Genomic DNA, 17,329 nt, shown 5'->3' with positions numbered 1-17,329 from the left:
ATGAACCGGCTCACCACTCCGACTACGTATCCAATATCTGGTCGGGTACAAACCATTGCGTACATCAAGCTCCCGACGGCAGAGGCATATGGAATCTTCATCATATTTGCCTTCTCTCCTTTCGTCTTCGGGCTTTGCTTGCTGGATAGCTTGCAGTTTGCCAGAAGTGTCGATCCGACCGGTTTTGCATCTGACATGTTGAACCGGTGAAGCACCTTTGTCACGTACTTCTCCTGTGACAGCCATAATTGCTTCGCTTTCCGGTTACGGATGATGTGCATCCCCAGCATCTGTCTTGCCGGACCCAAGTCTTTCATTGAGAAGGTCCGGTTGAGAGCCTTCTTCAGCATCCGTATTTTTACTTGGTCTCGACCGACGATCAACATGTCATCCAAGTACAGGAGGAGTATCAGGAAGTCCCCTCCTTCGAATTTCTTCACAAACACGCAGTGATCGGCCTGCGTCTTGTGGTACCCTTGATCGGTCATGAAGGAGTTGAACTTCCGGTACCATTGCCGGGGAGCCTGCTTCAGTCCGTACAGGCTCTTCTTCAACCGGCATACCAGGTGCTCCTTCCCTTTCTCCACAAATCCTTCCGGTTGCTGCATGTAGATCTCCTCTTCGAGGTCGCCGTGACGGAATGTCGTCTTCACGTCCAGCTGCTCTACCTCGAGGTCCATGCTTGCTGCTATACTCAGCACTGTCCGGATGGAGGTCATCTTTACTACCGGGGCAAATATCTCGTCGAAGTCCACGCCCTTCTTCTGCTGGAACCCCTTCACCACGATCCTGGCTTTGTATCTCGGGGGGTTGCCGGCATGTCTCGGTTTCAACTTGTACACCCACTTGTTTCGGAGTGCCTGCTTTCCTTTCGGCAACTCCACCAATTCGTATGTATGGTTCTCATGCAGGGAATCCATCTCGTCCTGCATGGCACTTAACCATCTTCGGCTGTGGGTGTCTTCCTTCACTTCTTCGAAGCTTTCCGGCTCCCCCTCATCGGTCAGCATAACATGCTTTGCATCCGGAAATCTCCGGGGGGGCCTTCTTTCTCTGAGAGGATATCTTCGTCTTCGGGCTTCGGTAACCGGCTCCTCCATTTGCTCTTCATCCGAATCCGATTCGGGGTCTTGGCCGGTTCCGGTCTCAGCTTCCTCTACTTCTTCTTCTGCCGGTTCGGTATCCTCACCGTAACCGGCTGGTTCCTCGAGTGCTAACCGGTCTCTTGCCGGTTGGGTCTGCTCATCGTAGAGTCTATCCTTACCGGTCGACTCAGAGTTCATTATCTTCTTCTCCGACTCCCAGTCGGCGAGCGTCTTGTCCTCCATGAAGATAATATCTCGACTCCGGAATACCTTCTTGTCGACCGGGTCCCACACTCGGTAGCCGAACTCATCGTCACCGTAACCGAGGAATATGCATGGTCGGGTCTTTGGATCTAGCTTTCCTCTCCGGTCCTTAGCTACATGCACGTTGTCGTGAAGAAAACCGTCCACAAGCGGAATCGGTGCGCCGTAGCATAAGAACCGGCTCTTCATGCACGTGCGCCTTATGTTGTACATAGGAGATCCTAGGCAGGTAGATTCGGTAGGTAGGAAGTAAAGGGGAAACGGCTCCTTCCTTGCCTATAAAAGGAGGGAGACGAGGAGCGGCGAAAGGATCGCGGATAGAGAGGACGAAGTGCTGTCGGATTGCGGGCCGAAGGCTTCTCTCTCTTCCATACTCTGTAGCTCCTTTCTGTGCAGGTTTCGGGAGGCTCACGCTGCTCTGAGGAATGCCCGAGTGCTTCCGGCAGCACCTCCAACCTACTCTTTCCTTTCTGTGCGTTTACGAACAGGCATCGGCATCTGTTCGCCGGCCTGTTCGGTTGTAACCGACTTCGTGCTTCTTGTTGTTTGTCTTGTTTATATAATTTTACATACATTCGTGTCTCTCTGTGTCGCTATCGCACTCGCGTCTCTGTGTCGAAGGGTCGTGTCCCTGGGAATCTACGTTCGCACCTTGTGGGTCTCTTCCCCTCTCCTTTTCTCTCTTGCTCTTCGGTACAAGACCCCCGAGGTCCCGCCTCGTTCCACCCATCCGCGAGGAATACCTCGACATCTTGGTGAACCCGACGTGAAGGAGGCGGCAGAAGAGCAGAAGATGAAGGGGTCGGATCTTGCAGAGGCCATGGCTTCGGCCGTGGATCGGATATTGAGTACACGCGAGGGCACCGGCGCCCTCGACAAAGCCATTGAGGCAGTCGTCAGTACGATCGGCCGGTACAGCGGAAAGGATGCCACGAAGTATTTGGCATCCTACAGGGCAGAAATGCTGATGCGGGACATTCCGGAAGAGAGGCGTCTTGCCGGGTTTCCTCGAGTGGCGATGCCGAGCATCCATGCGGAGGTGCTCGAGGTGCGGGTGGAGAGCCGTACCTGGGAGGAGTTCGAAGGCCGACTCCTAGAAAAATACGGGCTGGACAACGCGCTCCGGCTTTCGAAACGAGACTTCATGGAATGGGTGGAGTCCCCCGGCAAGGGAAGAAACGCATCGGCACTCCTCCGGGAGTTCGAAGAACGCTTTGCGCGCCTTTCGGCGCTTGACCGAACCGTTCTGGATACGAGTCGGGTCCTACTGTTCGTCAAGTCGGTGGACGAGCAGGACCGGGATCAAGTCGGCTCCTTGCTGGAAACCGAAGACGGGCTGACGACCGATTGGGCTGCGTTTAAGAGAGTCTGTGGCTGTTTCGACAAACGGCGGGAATGGGCTGACAACGGGGCGGCCGGTGCGGGCTCTGTCACAGCAAGGAGGCTTGAACCGGCACCGCAAGGGCAAAGGGAAGAAACCTTGGAATGGCTCGAAACCGGTCCGGCTTTGACCGGCATGGTCAATGGCTCGTCCGGAGGAGCAACGCTGGAGGAGTTGACGCGGGCGATAAAGGATCTCCAGATCGCCCAAACTCGAAGGGAAGGCGGCGAACCGGCTCGTGACCGATGGCTGGCAGCAGGGAACATGTGCATGTGGTGCGACGAGGTCGGCCACATTCAGAAGGACTGCGGCGATTTCGCAGAGGCGTTGAGGAACCGGGTGGTGTACCTGTGGGAAGGCCGGGTGCACGTCGGCGACACCAGAAGGGCCCTAAACCGAAACGACGGGCGAGGAGGTATGAAGAGACTGATGGAAGAGGCAACGGCCCGACGCCGGCATTCGGGTCGGGGACAGCAAGGCCCGAAAGGAGAGCAAAGACGGATTCTGGTCGGCAATGCTGGAAGGCCTCGCCGGCGCACGGTTGAGGAAAGACGAAGCGGACCGCGCCGAGAGACGGGTCCGGGAAGTAACCGGGTGGAGCGACCCGGTCGAGGAGAAGACGGGCTTCGTAGAAGCCGCCTGCCGGAACTACGAGGCTCTGGTAGAAGACAAACGAGTGGGGAAAGCCGGAGCGGCCGGGCCCTCACAACGGTACGAGACCCGATTCGGGCAACGACGGAACGATGCCAGTGGGCCCAGCTCACAAGATAACCCCAGGAAGGGCGGATACCGACTGGGGACGGAAATAGAAAGGACTACGGACCTACGAAAGGTCCTAGAAGAATGGATCCTCGACAGCAAAGTGGAGCTGTCATTGCAGGAGGTGCTAGGGATCGCCAAGAAGGAGTTCCACGACTCCATTGTGGACTTGGTGAAACGAAAGAGGCTCTCGACGGAGACGGAACTGGAAAGACCGGTGGAGGTGCGGACGACGCACATCGACGACATGGCGCTGGAAGATGAGTGGGCGGAGAGCCACTATTCGAGGCCACACTGGGCCCGAGCGACCACGGAGACCCCGGTAAAGATCGGAGATGTTCAGGAACCGGTGGTGGCACTGGTGGACCACGGTTCGGAAATAAACCTGATGTCCATGGACTTCTATAAGAAGGGAAAATGGCCGATCAACACCAAGCACGGGTGGAAGATACGGGCGGCGACGCGCGCCACCGAGGAACTGCATGGGGCCTGCCCGAACGTGCAAGTCAAGATCGGCGACGTCGAGATTGACCGGCACTTCTTCGTACAGGAGACGTCCTCGCACCCGGTCATATTAGGGGAACCATACATCACGGCGGCGCGGACAACGGTTCAGCCTACGCGAGGGTCAAAAGCCAGGACGGGCGCCATTCGGTCCAATTTCTGACGGTGCGACCGAACCACGAGCAAAACCGCGAATCCCTCGGTGGCGAGAACCGGGAGGATTTTGAGAGAGGGCTGCCAAGGCGTGGGGCCGAGACTGTCCGGACACTCGGGAAAGACCCCACAGCTGTACGATAGAACCGAAACCGAAGAAACCTTGTACGATAGGCAGGAATATTTGCTTCTCCGACGACGGAGGATGTATGATAGTCGGCATCGTTGGCCGAGAAAGGGCAAGGGCGGAGGAGCAACTTCGAGCGTGCGGAGTTCTCGGCCCGGACGAGGAAATCAGCGGAGCCGTGGAGGCGGTCTCCTTCGACGACACCTTGGGGATGCTGAGGAAGGTAGCCGGAGAAGACCTTAACGAAGACCAGACGATATCGGTATGTTCCGAAGAGATGTACGAAGTCATCGCGGACTTCAGTCAGGGGCTCGAGTCGGATCGGATGGCCCGAGTTAGCACGAAGTACAAGACTGTGGACCGGAAGGTAAGGCCGGTCGCGGCACCCTTACCGGAGGGCAACGAGTCCCGAATCAGAGGGGTGGCGTCGGACCCCAATTTATGAGATCTGGTCTGCATAGGACACACCTTCACCAACGGGACGCTCCGGGAGCTCAAGATCGGTGGGGGCGGGTTCCTACTGCCGGCGGAGGAAGACCGGTTTCGGAGAATGCTCGGAAGGCACGGGAAAGCCTTCGCATTCTCACCGGAAGAGATCGGGTGCGTAGACCTGACGATCGTGGAGCCGATGGTGATATTCACGGTACTGCATGTGCCGTGGAATCTCAAGCCGATTCCGGTACCGAGAGCTCACATCCCGAAGTTGATGGAGCTATTGAGGCAGAAAGTAGATATGGGCATTCTCGAACCGTCGAGTGCCCCATACTCGAACCGATGGTTTACCGTACCAAAGAAAAACGGAAAGATGTGCTTCATTCAAGACCTGCAGCCGGTCAACAGAGTGACCATTCGGAACGCAGGAATCAGACCGACCGTAGACAAGTTCGCGGAGGCCTTCGCCGGAAGGTCGATTTACTCGGTCGGTGATCTATACTCGGGGTACGACCAGTTCCAGCTAGCGTTGGAGAGCAGAGACATTACGACGATGCGAACTCCCCTCGGCCTAGTGCGAATGTGTACCCTGCCACAAGGAGGGACCAACTCGGTGGCCCACATGGTGAATGCAATGAACAAGGTACTGAGGGATTGCATTCCGGACATCACCATGCCATTTCTAAACGACATCCCGATCAAGGGGTGCCCGGTGGGAGAGAAGGACGCAACACTCGGACCGGATGGATGCCGGCGATTCGTGGCAGCACACATCGACGACTGCGAGAAGGTGCTACAAAGGCTAGAGGATGCGAGGCTCACCTTCTCCGGGGAGAAATCGGCCTTCGGGCAATCAAAAATCCTGGTGGTCGGACACCTATGTGGACCGTATGGCCAGAAGCCGTCTCCGGCAAAAGTAGAAGCCATCTCCGCGATGAAGACTGACTGTAGCTCGGTTACGGAAGTTCGGAGGTTCTTGGGGGCATGCGCATTCTACCACATATGGATCCCGCATTACGCCCACGTTGCGGAGCCGCTATATGGGTTGCTGAAGAAGGGGCGGAAATTCGAGTGGCGAGACGAGCACACGGAGTCGGTCCGGAAGCTGAAGGAAGCTCTTGCGGCAGCACCGGCGCTCCGGAAGGCTGTCTACGAGAAGGGTACCCCAGTATACATAACGGTGGATACGAGCCCGACCGGGATCGGATGGGTCGTCAACCAAGAAGACAAGGACGGCATTCGGTTCCCGATCCGATTCGGCGCGAAGGTCCTCAGTGAGCGACAACGAGGGTACGCCCAGGTTAAGCGCGAACTCTGGGGTATCGTTTCGGCAGTAAAGGCCGACAAGGACTACCTGATCGGGACAGAAGTAGTTATCGAGACGGATTGCCTGCCAATTCTCGGCATGGTTTCCGGATGCGCGACACCGGACCTGGCAATGCTCAGGTGGATAGCGTACATCAAGTCCCTGGACCCGGAAATACGGCACATTTCCGGAAAGGACAACGCCATGGCCGACATGCTTTCGAGGGCGAGGTTTGATGACGAGGGCGGCATGGTTTCGGAGGACGAAGAAGTCGGCGTGGACTTCTTCGAGGCGGCGTACGTGACGACCGATGGGACGAGCACTCCGGCACTTAACGACTTCGACGAGAGCAAGTACGACGGCGAGTGGCTCCAGATCGGTGGATTTTTTAGGACAATGACGCCGGATGCTTCATGGACGAAGGACGAGGCCAATCGGATCCGGAAGAAAGCTTACCAATTCTTTCTCCGGGACGGATACTTATGGAAGCACCCGAAGAAGAGGAACGGCGTCCCGCTCCGGGTGGTGGTGATGAAGGAAGAACAGGAGGAGCTGCTGACGGCCTACCACGACAGCCCTTGGGCCGGACACCGTGGAACGTGGGCCACGTTCGAGAAGATAAAGGGGACGTACTGGTGGTCGGGACTGTACCGGGACGTGCGTCGGTTCGTGACAACTTGCGAGAGCTGTCAGATGCACTCCATAGTCCGACACCGGGACGAGCTTCACCCTACGTACCCTCCGACCATCCACTTCAAATGGATGGTAGACCTGGTGACGATGCCGATGGGAGTAGGACAGATGCGGTATCTGGTCCTGGCTCGGGAAGATCTGACGAACCAGGTGGAAGGTCGAGCCCTTCAGAACAAAACGACCGCGGCCGTATGTCAGTTCCTGATTGAGGACGTGATATGCCGGTACGGGTGCGTCGGGAAGATCGTGGCTGATCGCGGGGAGTTGGATGCCGAAGAGGCCGAGGAGCTGTTCGACCGGCTAGGAGTCAAGCTCTCGCTTACCACTGCGTACAATCCGGAGGCGAATGGGAAGGTGGAACGCGGACACGGACCGATCGTCAAGGCGTTAGTTCGGGCATGCGGAGGTCAAGTCGGGAACTGGCCGCGGCTGTTGCCTTACGCGTTGTGGGCGGACCGAACTACGCACAGTTCGGTAACCGGATTCATGCCGGCAGAGCTCATGTTTGGGCAGAAGCCGATCATGCCGATGGAACGTACGATCTCCTCATGCGCAACCGTGGACTGGAGAGACGAGATGAGCCGGGAGGAACTGTTGGCGGCGCGCATACGGCAGCTCGAGCGAAGACCAGAGGACGTAGAGCAAGCTGCGGGAAAGCTTCGGGAAGCAAGGATAAGGAACAAAGCCCGGTTCGACCGAACGCACCAGCTCCGACCGAAGAAAATCGAGGAAGGCGACTGGGTGCTAGTCTATGACATCAGCCTCGACAACCAGCACCGAGCAACATGGAAGTTCGCAAGAAGGTGGTTCGGGCCTTACGTGGTACAAAGCGCCAACGACAACGGGACGTACCATCTGGCGGAACTCGACGGCACGAGAATGGCGATATCGGTAGCTGGGAAGCGGATCAAAGCGTTCAAGAAGCGTCACAACGACGAGCCGGATCCGGTTAACCTGGACCGGAACGACGAACGTTCCGAAACCGAGGAAGAACCGACGGGCGGGGATTGAAGGCTGGACCGGTTTTCTCCGTCCCAACTCAATTTGGCGCATGCCGGTGGATGCGCGGTTAGGTGGGGGCAGATGTCGTGAAGAAAACCGTCCACAAGCGGAATCAGTGCGCCGGAGCATAAGAACCGGCTCTTCATGCACGTGCGCCTTATGTTGTACATAGGAGATCCTAGGCAGGTAGATTCGGTAGGTAGGAAGTAAAGGGGAAACGGCTCCTTCCTTGCCTATAAAAGGAGGGAGACGAGGAGCGGCGAAAGGATCGCGGATAGAGAGGACGAAGTGCTGTCGGATTGCGGGCCGAAGGCTTCTCTCTCTTCCATACTCTGTAGCTCCTTTCTGTGTAGGTTTCGGGAGGCTCGCGTTGCTCTGAGGAATGCTCGAGTGCTTCCGGCAGCACCTCCAACCTACTCTTTCCTTTCTGTGCGTTTACGAACAGGCATCGGCATCTGTTCGCCGGCCTGTTCGGTTGTAACCGACTTCGTGCTTCTTGTTGTTTGTCTTGTTTATATAATTTTACATACATTCGTGTCTCTCTGTGTCGCTGTCGCACTCGCGTCTCTGTGTCGAAGGGTCGTGTCCCTGTGAATCTACGTTCGCACCTTGTGGGTCTCTTCCCCTCTCCTTTTCTCTCTTGCTCTTCGGTACAAGACCCCCGAGGTCCCGCCTCGTTCCACGCATCCGCAAGGAATACCTCGACAACGTACGCGAGACACCCGAACACCTTCAGATGCCGGTAGGATACTTCCTTACCAGTCCACACTCTCTGTGGCGTGTCTCCGTCCAAGGGTACTGAGGGTGATCTATTTATCACGTATGTCGCCATCAACAGTGCCTCAGCCCAAAACTTCTTGTGTAGTTTTGCATGCGCTAGCATACTCCGGACCCTCTCCATTATGGTCTGGTTCATCCTCTCGGCCAGTCCGTTTAGTTCCAGCGTCTTCGGCACGGTAAATTCAAGCCGGATTCCCTTCGAACGGTAGTACTCCTCGAACTGCCCCCGGTACTCTCCTCCGTTATCTGCTCGAACCGCCTTCAGCTTCCGGCCGGTTTCTCTTTCCACTCTCGCGTGGAGCTCTTTGAAGACGGATAACACCTGATCCTTTGTCTTCAACGGTGTGGCCCACAGCTTCCGGCTGTGGTCATCTATGAACGTCACGAAGTACTGCGCTCCGGCATGTGACTTCGTGTCTACTTAACACACATCAAGGGGTTTGCTTTGAATCGGTACCGTCGATTTCCTTGTCTTTACGGAAATGCTGACAGTTCTTTTGGAAGTGACCCGGCTTGCCGCAATAGAAGCAAGTAGGCCTACCCCTTGACTTTGATCGTGTCCCCGACTTCTCCCGGTTCTGGGGACTACGGTTTCTATGTCTTCCGCGTTCCGATTCGGTAAGGAGCGCTTTGGAGTCGGAGCTCATACCTTTGTCTTTCCGACGCGCCTCCTCATCTAGCAAGCTCGACTTTACTCTTGCTAGGGATAACCGTTTTCCTTCCGGCCCGGCGTTGCCCAAAGTGACAACCAACGTCTCCCAACTATCCGGGAGGGAACCAAGCAGGAGTAGCGCTAGTACCTCATCGGCAAGAGGTACTTCCAACGACGTTGCCTGGTGTATCAGCCCCTGGAAGGCATTCATATGCTCCGCCATGCTGGAGCCATCTTGGTACCGGAGTCTTACTAGCTTCCATGATACCGAAACCTGGTTAACAGCATTTTTGTTTTGGAACATTATGCCGATCTTCTCCCAGAGCTCATGAGCCTTGCTCTCTTCATTGAAGTTGTTGTACAGGCTCATGTCGATGAAGCACCGTATGTACGCCGTTGTCTTCATGTGCATCACCTCCCATATCGCGGCGTCGATTTTGTTCGGTCTCTTGTCCCCGAACTGAACCGGTAGCCAGAGGTCTTTAACAACGAGCATGTCCCTCATCTTCGACTTCCATACTGAATAGTTGGAGCCGGTGAGCTTGAACATGCCGCCAAATGATTCGTCCATTTTCTGTGTCGATTTCGCTTTGATACCACTTGACGGAAATCCAACGTTCCTTATGCGCAACGCTCGGCCACAACTGTCACTATGTAAGAATGTACAAAACAGTGAGTTCGCGGAGGCAACAACCTTGTGCTCACGATCTTCGCCACAGGCGGCGGTTATAACAGAGGCAACGACCTCGTCTCTCTCTCTCTCTGTACAGTTACGCACTCTCTCTTCTTCTTGCACCAACAAGAGAAAAAAAAAATAACAACAACCTACTAAAAGTTTGCCCTAAATCATATTTATACTAATATGACTTTTCGGCTATTTACAAATATAGCCACGATGGGCTCTCAGAAACATATTTACGAATATGTCTCTTCCTCCGGTTCATACCGGGTCTGCACCATCCGGCTCTCCGTAGCCGGGTACTCCTCATCCGGTTCGTACCGGGCCTGCACCATCCGGCTCTCCGTAGCCGGGTACTCCTCATCCGGTTCGTACCGGGCCTGCACCATCCGGCTCTCCGTAGCTGGGTACTCCTCATCCGGTTCGTACCAGGCCTGCACCATCCAGCTCTCCATAGCCGGGTACTCCTCATACCGTTTCGGCCTCGGCCGAGTTTGTTCGTCGGCACTGTTCTTCTCCCTCCCCATCCGGAGGGACCTGTCTCCCAACAGGGAGAACCGACAAAGCTCGCACTACGCGGAAGGATCAGAAGGATCCGAAACCGGGAAAACTGGTAAAGGACCAGCCTTCGTGATGAAGCACAAGGCTAACTCGATGAAGAAGACTACTTCTGGATCGGAGGAAGTATGGTACGTTGATTCCGGAGTGTCCAACCACATGACAAGCCATGAAGAGTGGTTCTCTTTTTTGGAGAAACCGAAACAACCGGGGATTGTCGAAACCGGAGACGACACCCCTCACCCGATTGTGCATGTTGGAGAAGTCCATTTATGCCATGTTGGACAAAAGGGGAAGCTGATGAACGTACTACACGTTCCGACTATCACAAAGAACCCGGTATCAGTTGGATAAATTGTCGACCAAGGGATGCAGGTGCGGTTTACACACCTAGGGTGCTTCATCGAGGAAGAGGGTCGGATAATTGTGCAAGGGCGTAGAGACGGGAGAATGTTCATCCTCAACATTAATGATGTCGGCACCGCTATGTTTGCGAAAGGTCAGAAGGTCAAATCGGACATCGACCTGTGGCACAAGCGGATCAGCCATGTCAATTATAAGAGGCTTCAAGACTTGCAATCGAAACAAGTCATTTTCGGTTTGCCGAAATTTAGCGTTCGGAAGGCCGAAATTTGTGAAGCCTGCCAACTCGGGAAGCAACACCGGCTTCCATTTCCCACCGATCGAAACCGGAGCCATAACAAGCTCGATTTAATACATTCGGATGTATGGGGACCAGCACAAAACGTTAGTCTTGGCGGGAGTCGGTATTTCGTCTCCTTCATCGACGACTACAATCGGCACACGTGGATCTACCTCATCGAGAGGAAGAGCGAAGTCTTCGAGTGTTTCCGGAACCTTCAAAGCTTGGTTGAATGGGAAACGGAGAGGAAGAGATCATGTGCCTGCGGTCGGATGGCGGGAAAGAATACTTTTACGGCCAATTCAACAATTATCTGCAGTAGAACGGAATTCGGAGAGAATTCAACTGCAGGTACACACCGGAGCAAAACGGTGTGGCCGAAAGGAAGAACCGGTCGATTGTCGACGCGGCAAGGGCAATGCTGGAGGAGAAGAGCATGCCCCATTTCTACTAGGCTAAGGCGGTCCGGACGACCATCTACATCCAAAACCGGATCGGTGACAAGGTGTCAACACATGAGCTGTATTTCGGGCGAAAGCCGAATTTGAGACACCTTCGGATATTCGGTAGCATAGCATATGTGCATGTACCAGATGAGAAGTGGAGGAAGCTGGATCCGAAGTCAGAGAAGAGCATTCTAGTCGGTTACTCGCATGAGCAAAAGGGGTATAAGTGTTATAACCCCCGGACTAAGCAGGTCCGAGTAAGCCGAGATGTCGAGTTTGATGCAACGGCATCATAGTACTCCTTACTGACTCCAACTCCCGACGAAGACCCAATTCCGGAAGATGAGGCTAGTGAGCCCGAGGAAGTCCAGGTAGAAGATGAAGACTTCGGCACTCTAGAAGACAGTCTGATCTCATTCCGGCTAAGTGGACCGAATGAGCTGCTAAGTCGGGATGACCAGTCGGATGAGGAACCGTGCTCTCCCCGCGCAAGGAATCGAGGAGACGGTTCACACGCAAAGAGACGGGGAAGAAGAAGATGCCGGAATACGAAACCGGCAACATTGAGTCGGATCGGAGCGAATCCGACTCTTGAAAGGATGAAGGCGGATCTTCGGGAATGAAGTCCGACCTGGCCAAGAAGGGCCCCAAACCGGGTAATACCAAGTTACGTCGGTCTTCCCGCCTGAAGAACCTCGTTACATGGTACGGGTACAATGAGTACATGGCGCATCATTATGCGTTCATGACTAAGGTGGCGGAAGTGCGTGAGCCGAAGAGCTACGCAGAAGCGACAAAGGACGCAAATTGGCGTGCCGCTATGGAGGAAGAAATGTGGGCACTAGATGCCAACGACACATGGGACCTCGTTGACCCTCCATGACACTGTAAACCAATCGGTTGCAAATGGGTGTACAAGGTAAAGTACAATGTTGATAGTTCGGTTCACCGGTACAAGGCCCGGTTAGTGGCGAAAGGATACGCACAAACCCAAGGAATCAATTATGACGAGACCTTCACCCCGGTAACGAAGATGACAACGATTCATGTGGTACTGGCGGTTGTTGCGGCAAGGGGGTGGCATCTTCACCAAATGGATGTGAAGAATGTGTTTCTTCAAGGTGACCTTGAAGAACGGGTCTATATGATCCAACCTCCCGATTTTCAGTCGGAGATGAACAAGTCGGTGGTGTGCCGGCTCAAGAACTTGCTTTATGGTCTGAAACAAGCCCCCCGAGCTTGGAATGCGAAGATCACACACCGGTTGCGTAAGATGGGGTTTGTGACCTCTAAATCCAATTCGTTGTTGTTCATCTGGTCTGGTTTGCATCCTACTTTATGTTGATGATTTAGTCATCACCGGAGCCGGACTCAATGAAATCAGCCAAGTCCCAACTGTCGGACGCATTTGAAATGAAGAACTTGGGGGACCTTCATTATTTTCTTGGGATCGAGGTGATCCAAACCCCCGACGGCATATTGCTCTCATAATGACACTATGTGTTGAATATGTTGTACAAGTTCGGTATGACAAAGTGTCGACCTGTCTCCACACCCTTGGACCAAAACCAAAAGCTCTGTCCCAACTCCGGCCCGGCTTGCGATGAGAAACGGTTCCGACAAATCGTCAGAAGCCTAATATACTTGAAAATCACTCGACCCGACCTCAGTTACCCGGTCGGAGTGATCAGCCAGTTCATGCAAAAGCTGCCCGTCGAGCACCTTCAGTGTGCACACCGGATACTCCAGTATGTGAGCAGCACAAAGGACCGAGAACTGTTATACCGACATGATATAGCCGGGAAGCTAGTCGGATATACTGATGCCGACTGGGCTGGTGATGCATCAGATTGCCGATCCACCTCTGGTTACATGTTTTCTCTGGGTAGCGCGGTTGTTGCATGGAGCAGCAAATAGCAGCCAACAATGGCTCTGTCGAGCACTGAGGCTGAATACCGGGGTGCTACCAATGCCACCTGTGAAGCCATCTGGCTTCGGCGATAGCTGCGAGACCTACGGATTGAGGTACTGACCCCGATCCTGATCTACTGTGACAACATGAGCAACATTTAGCTCGCCAAGAACCCCGTGTTCCATGCTCGGACGAAGCACATAGAAGTCCACTATCAATTCGTGCGTGAGTAGGTTTTGAGCGGTGAAGTAGAACTTCGGTATGTTCAGACGGATCGGCAAATTGTCGATATCTTCACCAAACCGCTCGGATCAGAGAAGTTGCAACACTTCACCGAAATGCTTGGTGTTCAGCATCTCAACGTGCCGCACTTGAGGGGGAGAAAAGGAAAGTGAACAGAATGCACCAGACAAGGAGCCGGAGAGGAAGAAAGAACCAACAAAGGGGGAGACAAGAGGAAAAAGGAAGTCGAGCCGACTGACCGGAAGAAAACGGCCAAGACCCGGACGTGGTCCAGTGTGGTGAAGGGCTTGAAACCGGAAGACGAGTTGGAGAACACCGACTCGGACAAGAGCTGGAATGAATCGAAGGAAACCGATTCAGTTCAAGATTCGAAGAAGCTGGATCAACTAAAGGCCAAGCGGACACGAAGGAACCGACTGGTCGACAAGCGTCGGAGTCGCAGCAGCGAGGGAGCTAAAATGGGCCTGTTGATCAGACAAGCCAACCGAGGAGGTCGAGGTGCGCAGAACCAGAAGGGTCGCGGCAAACAAGACCGAACCGGACGAGGAACGCCAGCAAGGTGGAGCAACGCCAGAAGGAGCCGAGTAGAAGAACCGACTACCGCAGACACTAACACCACGATCCGACCTCAAGTTGAGCTTGAGGGGGAGTGTTGAGCGAGCAAGCTCAACCGGATCCGAATCGGCTAAATAAGCCTGAGCCGGATCGGCATCCGGAAGGATGAGCCAGATCGGTATCCAGAAACAATCAGCTGGATCGGAGAGCCGAATTCGAGCGGGAACCGGAAGCCTAGTAGTAGCCTAGACTACTAGGTAATCATTGTCTCATAGTTAGTGTCAGTCGCACGTGTGAGCATTGAAGTACCTGTCAGTACTTCTCTCAGTCCTTTATGGACTTATATAAATAGTGTTGTTTAGCAAGTTGTATGAACAGAGTTTTAGAGTTAATTTTTTAATATAGTTTTATGTTCTGCTCTCTCTGTCTCCTCTGTGTTTGAAGCTTTTCCATTAAACCTTCATCTCATTTTCTGTTGCTATCCGGCTGAGCCAGTTCTGTCTGATGCTTCCGCACATTAACATTCACACCCATGTCACTAGCTAATCTGGAGAGCCATACGGCTTCCTTACATGCTTCACTAGGTGCAACATACTCTACTTCTGTAGTGGACAGAGCATTACATTCTTGGAGACGAGATCTCCAAGATATGGCACCTCCCATAAACTGAAAAATGTACCCTGAAGTGGATTTTCTGCTGTCAAAACAGCCAACATAATCAAAGTCTGTATATCTAATGATGGATACATTTCCGCCACCTAAACATAGACACCTATTCTTAGTGCCACACAGATATCTTTATATCAGTTTAACTGCCTCCCAATGTTTCTTACCAGGATTTGACAAAAATCTGCTCACAGCTCCCACTTCAAAAGCAATGTCTAGCACGGTCGCTATCATAGCGTACATAAGACTACCAATAGTTGATTGGTAAGGAATTTTACTCATGAACTCCTTTTCATGATCAAATTTTGGGCATTCATCTTTACTTAGTTTAACATGCATAGATAATGGAGTGCTCAAAGGCTTTGCATTCTCCATATTAAACCTCTTGAGTATTTTGCATACATACTCAGATTGAGACAAATAAATACATCCATTACTCCTATACCGAGTAATACGCATTCCAAGGATGTGTTTAGCATTTCCCAAATCTTTCATATCGAAGGTTTGACTCAGATTTTTCTTTAGTTTGGACAACTCATCCTTGTTCTTACCGGCAATGAGCATGTCATCTACATAGAGTATCAAAATCACATATGAGTCATCTATACATTTCTTCGTGTATAAGCATGAATCTTCATTACTCCTAGCATAACTTTGGGACCTCATAAAAGCATCGAATTTTTTATACCATTTTCGCGGTGATTGCTTAAGACCATATAAACTTTTCTTAAGTTTACATACCAAAGGCATTTTCCCATAAACTTGAAAGCCCTTTGGTTGCTCCATATAGATCTCTTCATTGAGATCTCCATGCAAAAAAGCAGTTTTTACATCCATTTGAAATAAATCAAGATCATTCTTGGCAACCAATGCAAGCATCATGCGTAATGTAGTCATCTTGACTACCGGAGAGAAGATTTCAACAAAATCGACTCTTTGTTCTTGTTTAAAACCTTTTGCCACAATGCGAGCTTTATACTTGGGATGAACACTATCATATGTGTATTTGTATTTATACACCCATTTACACGATAGTGTTTTCCTACCTTTTGGCAAAGGCACTAAATCCCAAGTTCCATTCTTATGGATATTGTCCAACTCATTTTGCATCGCTTGTTTCCATTTAGCATGATCATGAATAGATATGGCTTCATTGTAACATGAAAGCTCATTGGCATCTATTAGCGTTACATAATCAGCAAACTTACTAGGTGCTTTGGAGACACGCGTGGATCTCCTCAATGATTCATGAACCTGAATACCCTCAGGTTGTGCATGAGAAACATCATTCTGAGCATATTCTTGCTGAAAATCATTATTTTGCACATCATTGTGCTGAGCATCATCATTCTGACTAGTAACAGTTTTTCGTGACTGCCCACATGTAGAAGCATCTACATCAAAAAGATTTTTATGTTTTACATCAGCAGAAGACGTAATATCTTTAAACGCAACCTTTCTCACTTCATTTTTTCCTCATCAAAAACAACATCTCTACTTCTGACCACAATACATATGTGAAGGTCCCATAAGAGATATCCAAACTGCCCATCAATTCCGTAACCAAGGAATATACATTTTCTACATTTATAGTCCAATTTCTTTCTTAAAGTTTTTGGAATGTGTACATATGCTTCGCATCCAAAAACTCTAAGATGAGCATAATGAGTTGTCTTGCATGTCCACAACTCTTGTGCCACTTTTAGACCTATGGTTGTGTTTGGTGATAGATTAATCACATGGACTGCTGTTAAAACAGCTTTTGCCCAAAAACCTTGTGAGAGGTTTGCATGGTGTAGCATCGAGACAACTCTGTCCTAGATGGTTCTATTCATCCTCTCAGCCACACCATTTTGGCCGGGGGTGTAAGGGGTTGTAAACTCTCTCCGAATGCCTCTAGACTTACAAAAGTCACCAAATTCGTGAGAGGTATACTCACCTCCATTGTCGAAACATAAAGCCTTAAGCTTTATGTCTTTTTCCAGCTCAATCGAACTAAGCCATTTTTTGAAAGTAGGGTATACATCATCCTTTCCCTTAATCGGATAAGCCCAAACATTCCTAGTGGCATCATCAATGAAGGTAACAAAATATAGTGCACCACCCAAAGATCTTGTGGGCATAGGTCCACAAACATCCGTGTGGACAAGATCCAATGGTTTAGTGGATGAGTTAACACTGGTCTTATGTGCACTTCTGGTTTGCTTACCATGTTGACAATGTTCACATAAAGCAAAATCAGAGAATGACCACTTAGGTAAGTGGCCATAACGAGATAGGATTTACATGCCATTTCTTGACATGTGGCCTAAACGACCATGCCAAATGCTCGTCATTGGCAGGTTTGTGACAGCCAACAAGTATTCTTTTTTATGAACAAATAAAGGGTAGAGGGAACCAACTTTGTTCCCTTTTGCAACAATCATATTTCCTTTCGTTATACGAAAGGATTGAGAAGCAAATATCACCTTATATCCGTTGTCATCACG

The 17,329-nt window shown here is 51.9% G+C and overlaps 1 protein-coding gene across 1 annotated transcript; it reads right to left on the bottom strand.

The window, feature by feature from the left end:
• Positions 1–14,770: 14,770 nt before the first annotated feature.
• LOC147867752 (uncharacterized) lies at positions 14,771–16,963 on the bottom strand. The gene is made up of 4 exons (XM_087315744.1): positions 16,780–16,963; positions 15,887–16,234; positions 15,008–15,409; positions 14,771–14,871 (listed from the first exon to the last, which is right to left on the bottom strand). Exons 1-4 carry the CDS (start codon positions 16,961–16,963, stop codon positions 14,771–14,773), a joined length of 1,035 nt encoding a protein of 344 aa, XP_087171870.1.
• Between the last annotated feature and the right edge of the window lie 366 nt (positions 16,964–17,329).

The sequence above is a fragment of the Azolla caroliniana genome, unplaced genomic scaffold, assembly GCF_043228905.1.
Source record: "Azolla caroliniana isolate FFs.n. ecotype wild unplaced genomic scaffold, voAzoCaro1.0.p SCAF_2, whole genome shotgun sequence".
NCBI lineage: Eukaryota > Viridiplantae > Streptophyta > Polypodiopsida > Salviniales > Salviniaceae > Azolla > Azolla caroliniana.
Note: the sequence above shows the minus strand (reverse complement) of the source record. Positions and strands in the feature narration are given on the sequence as shown.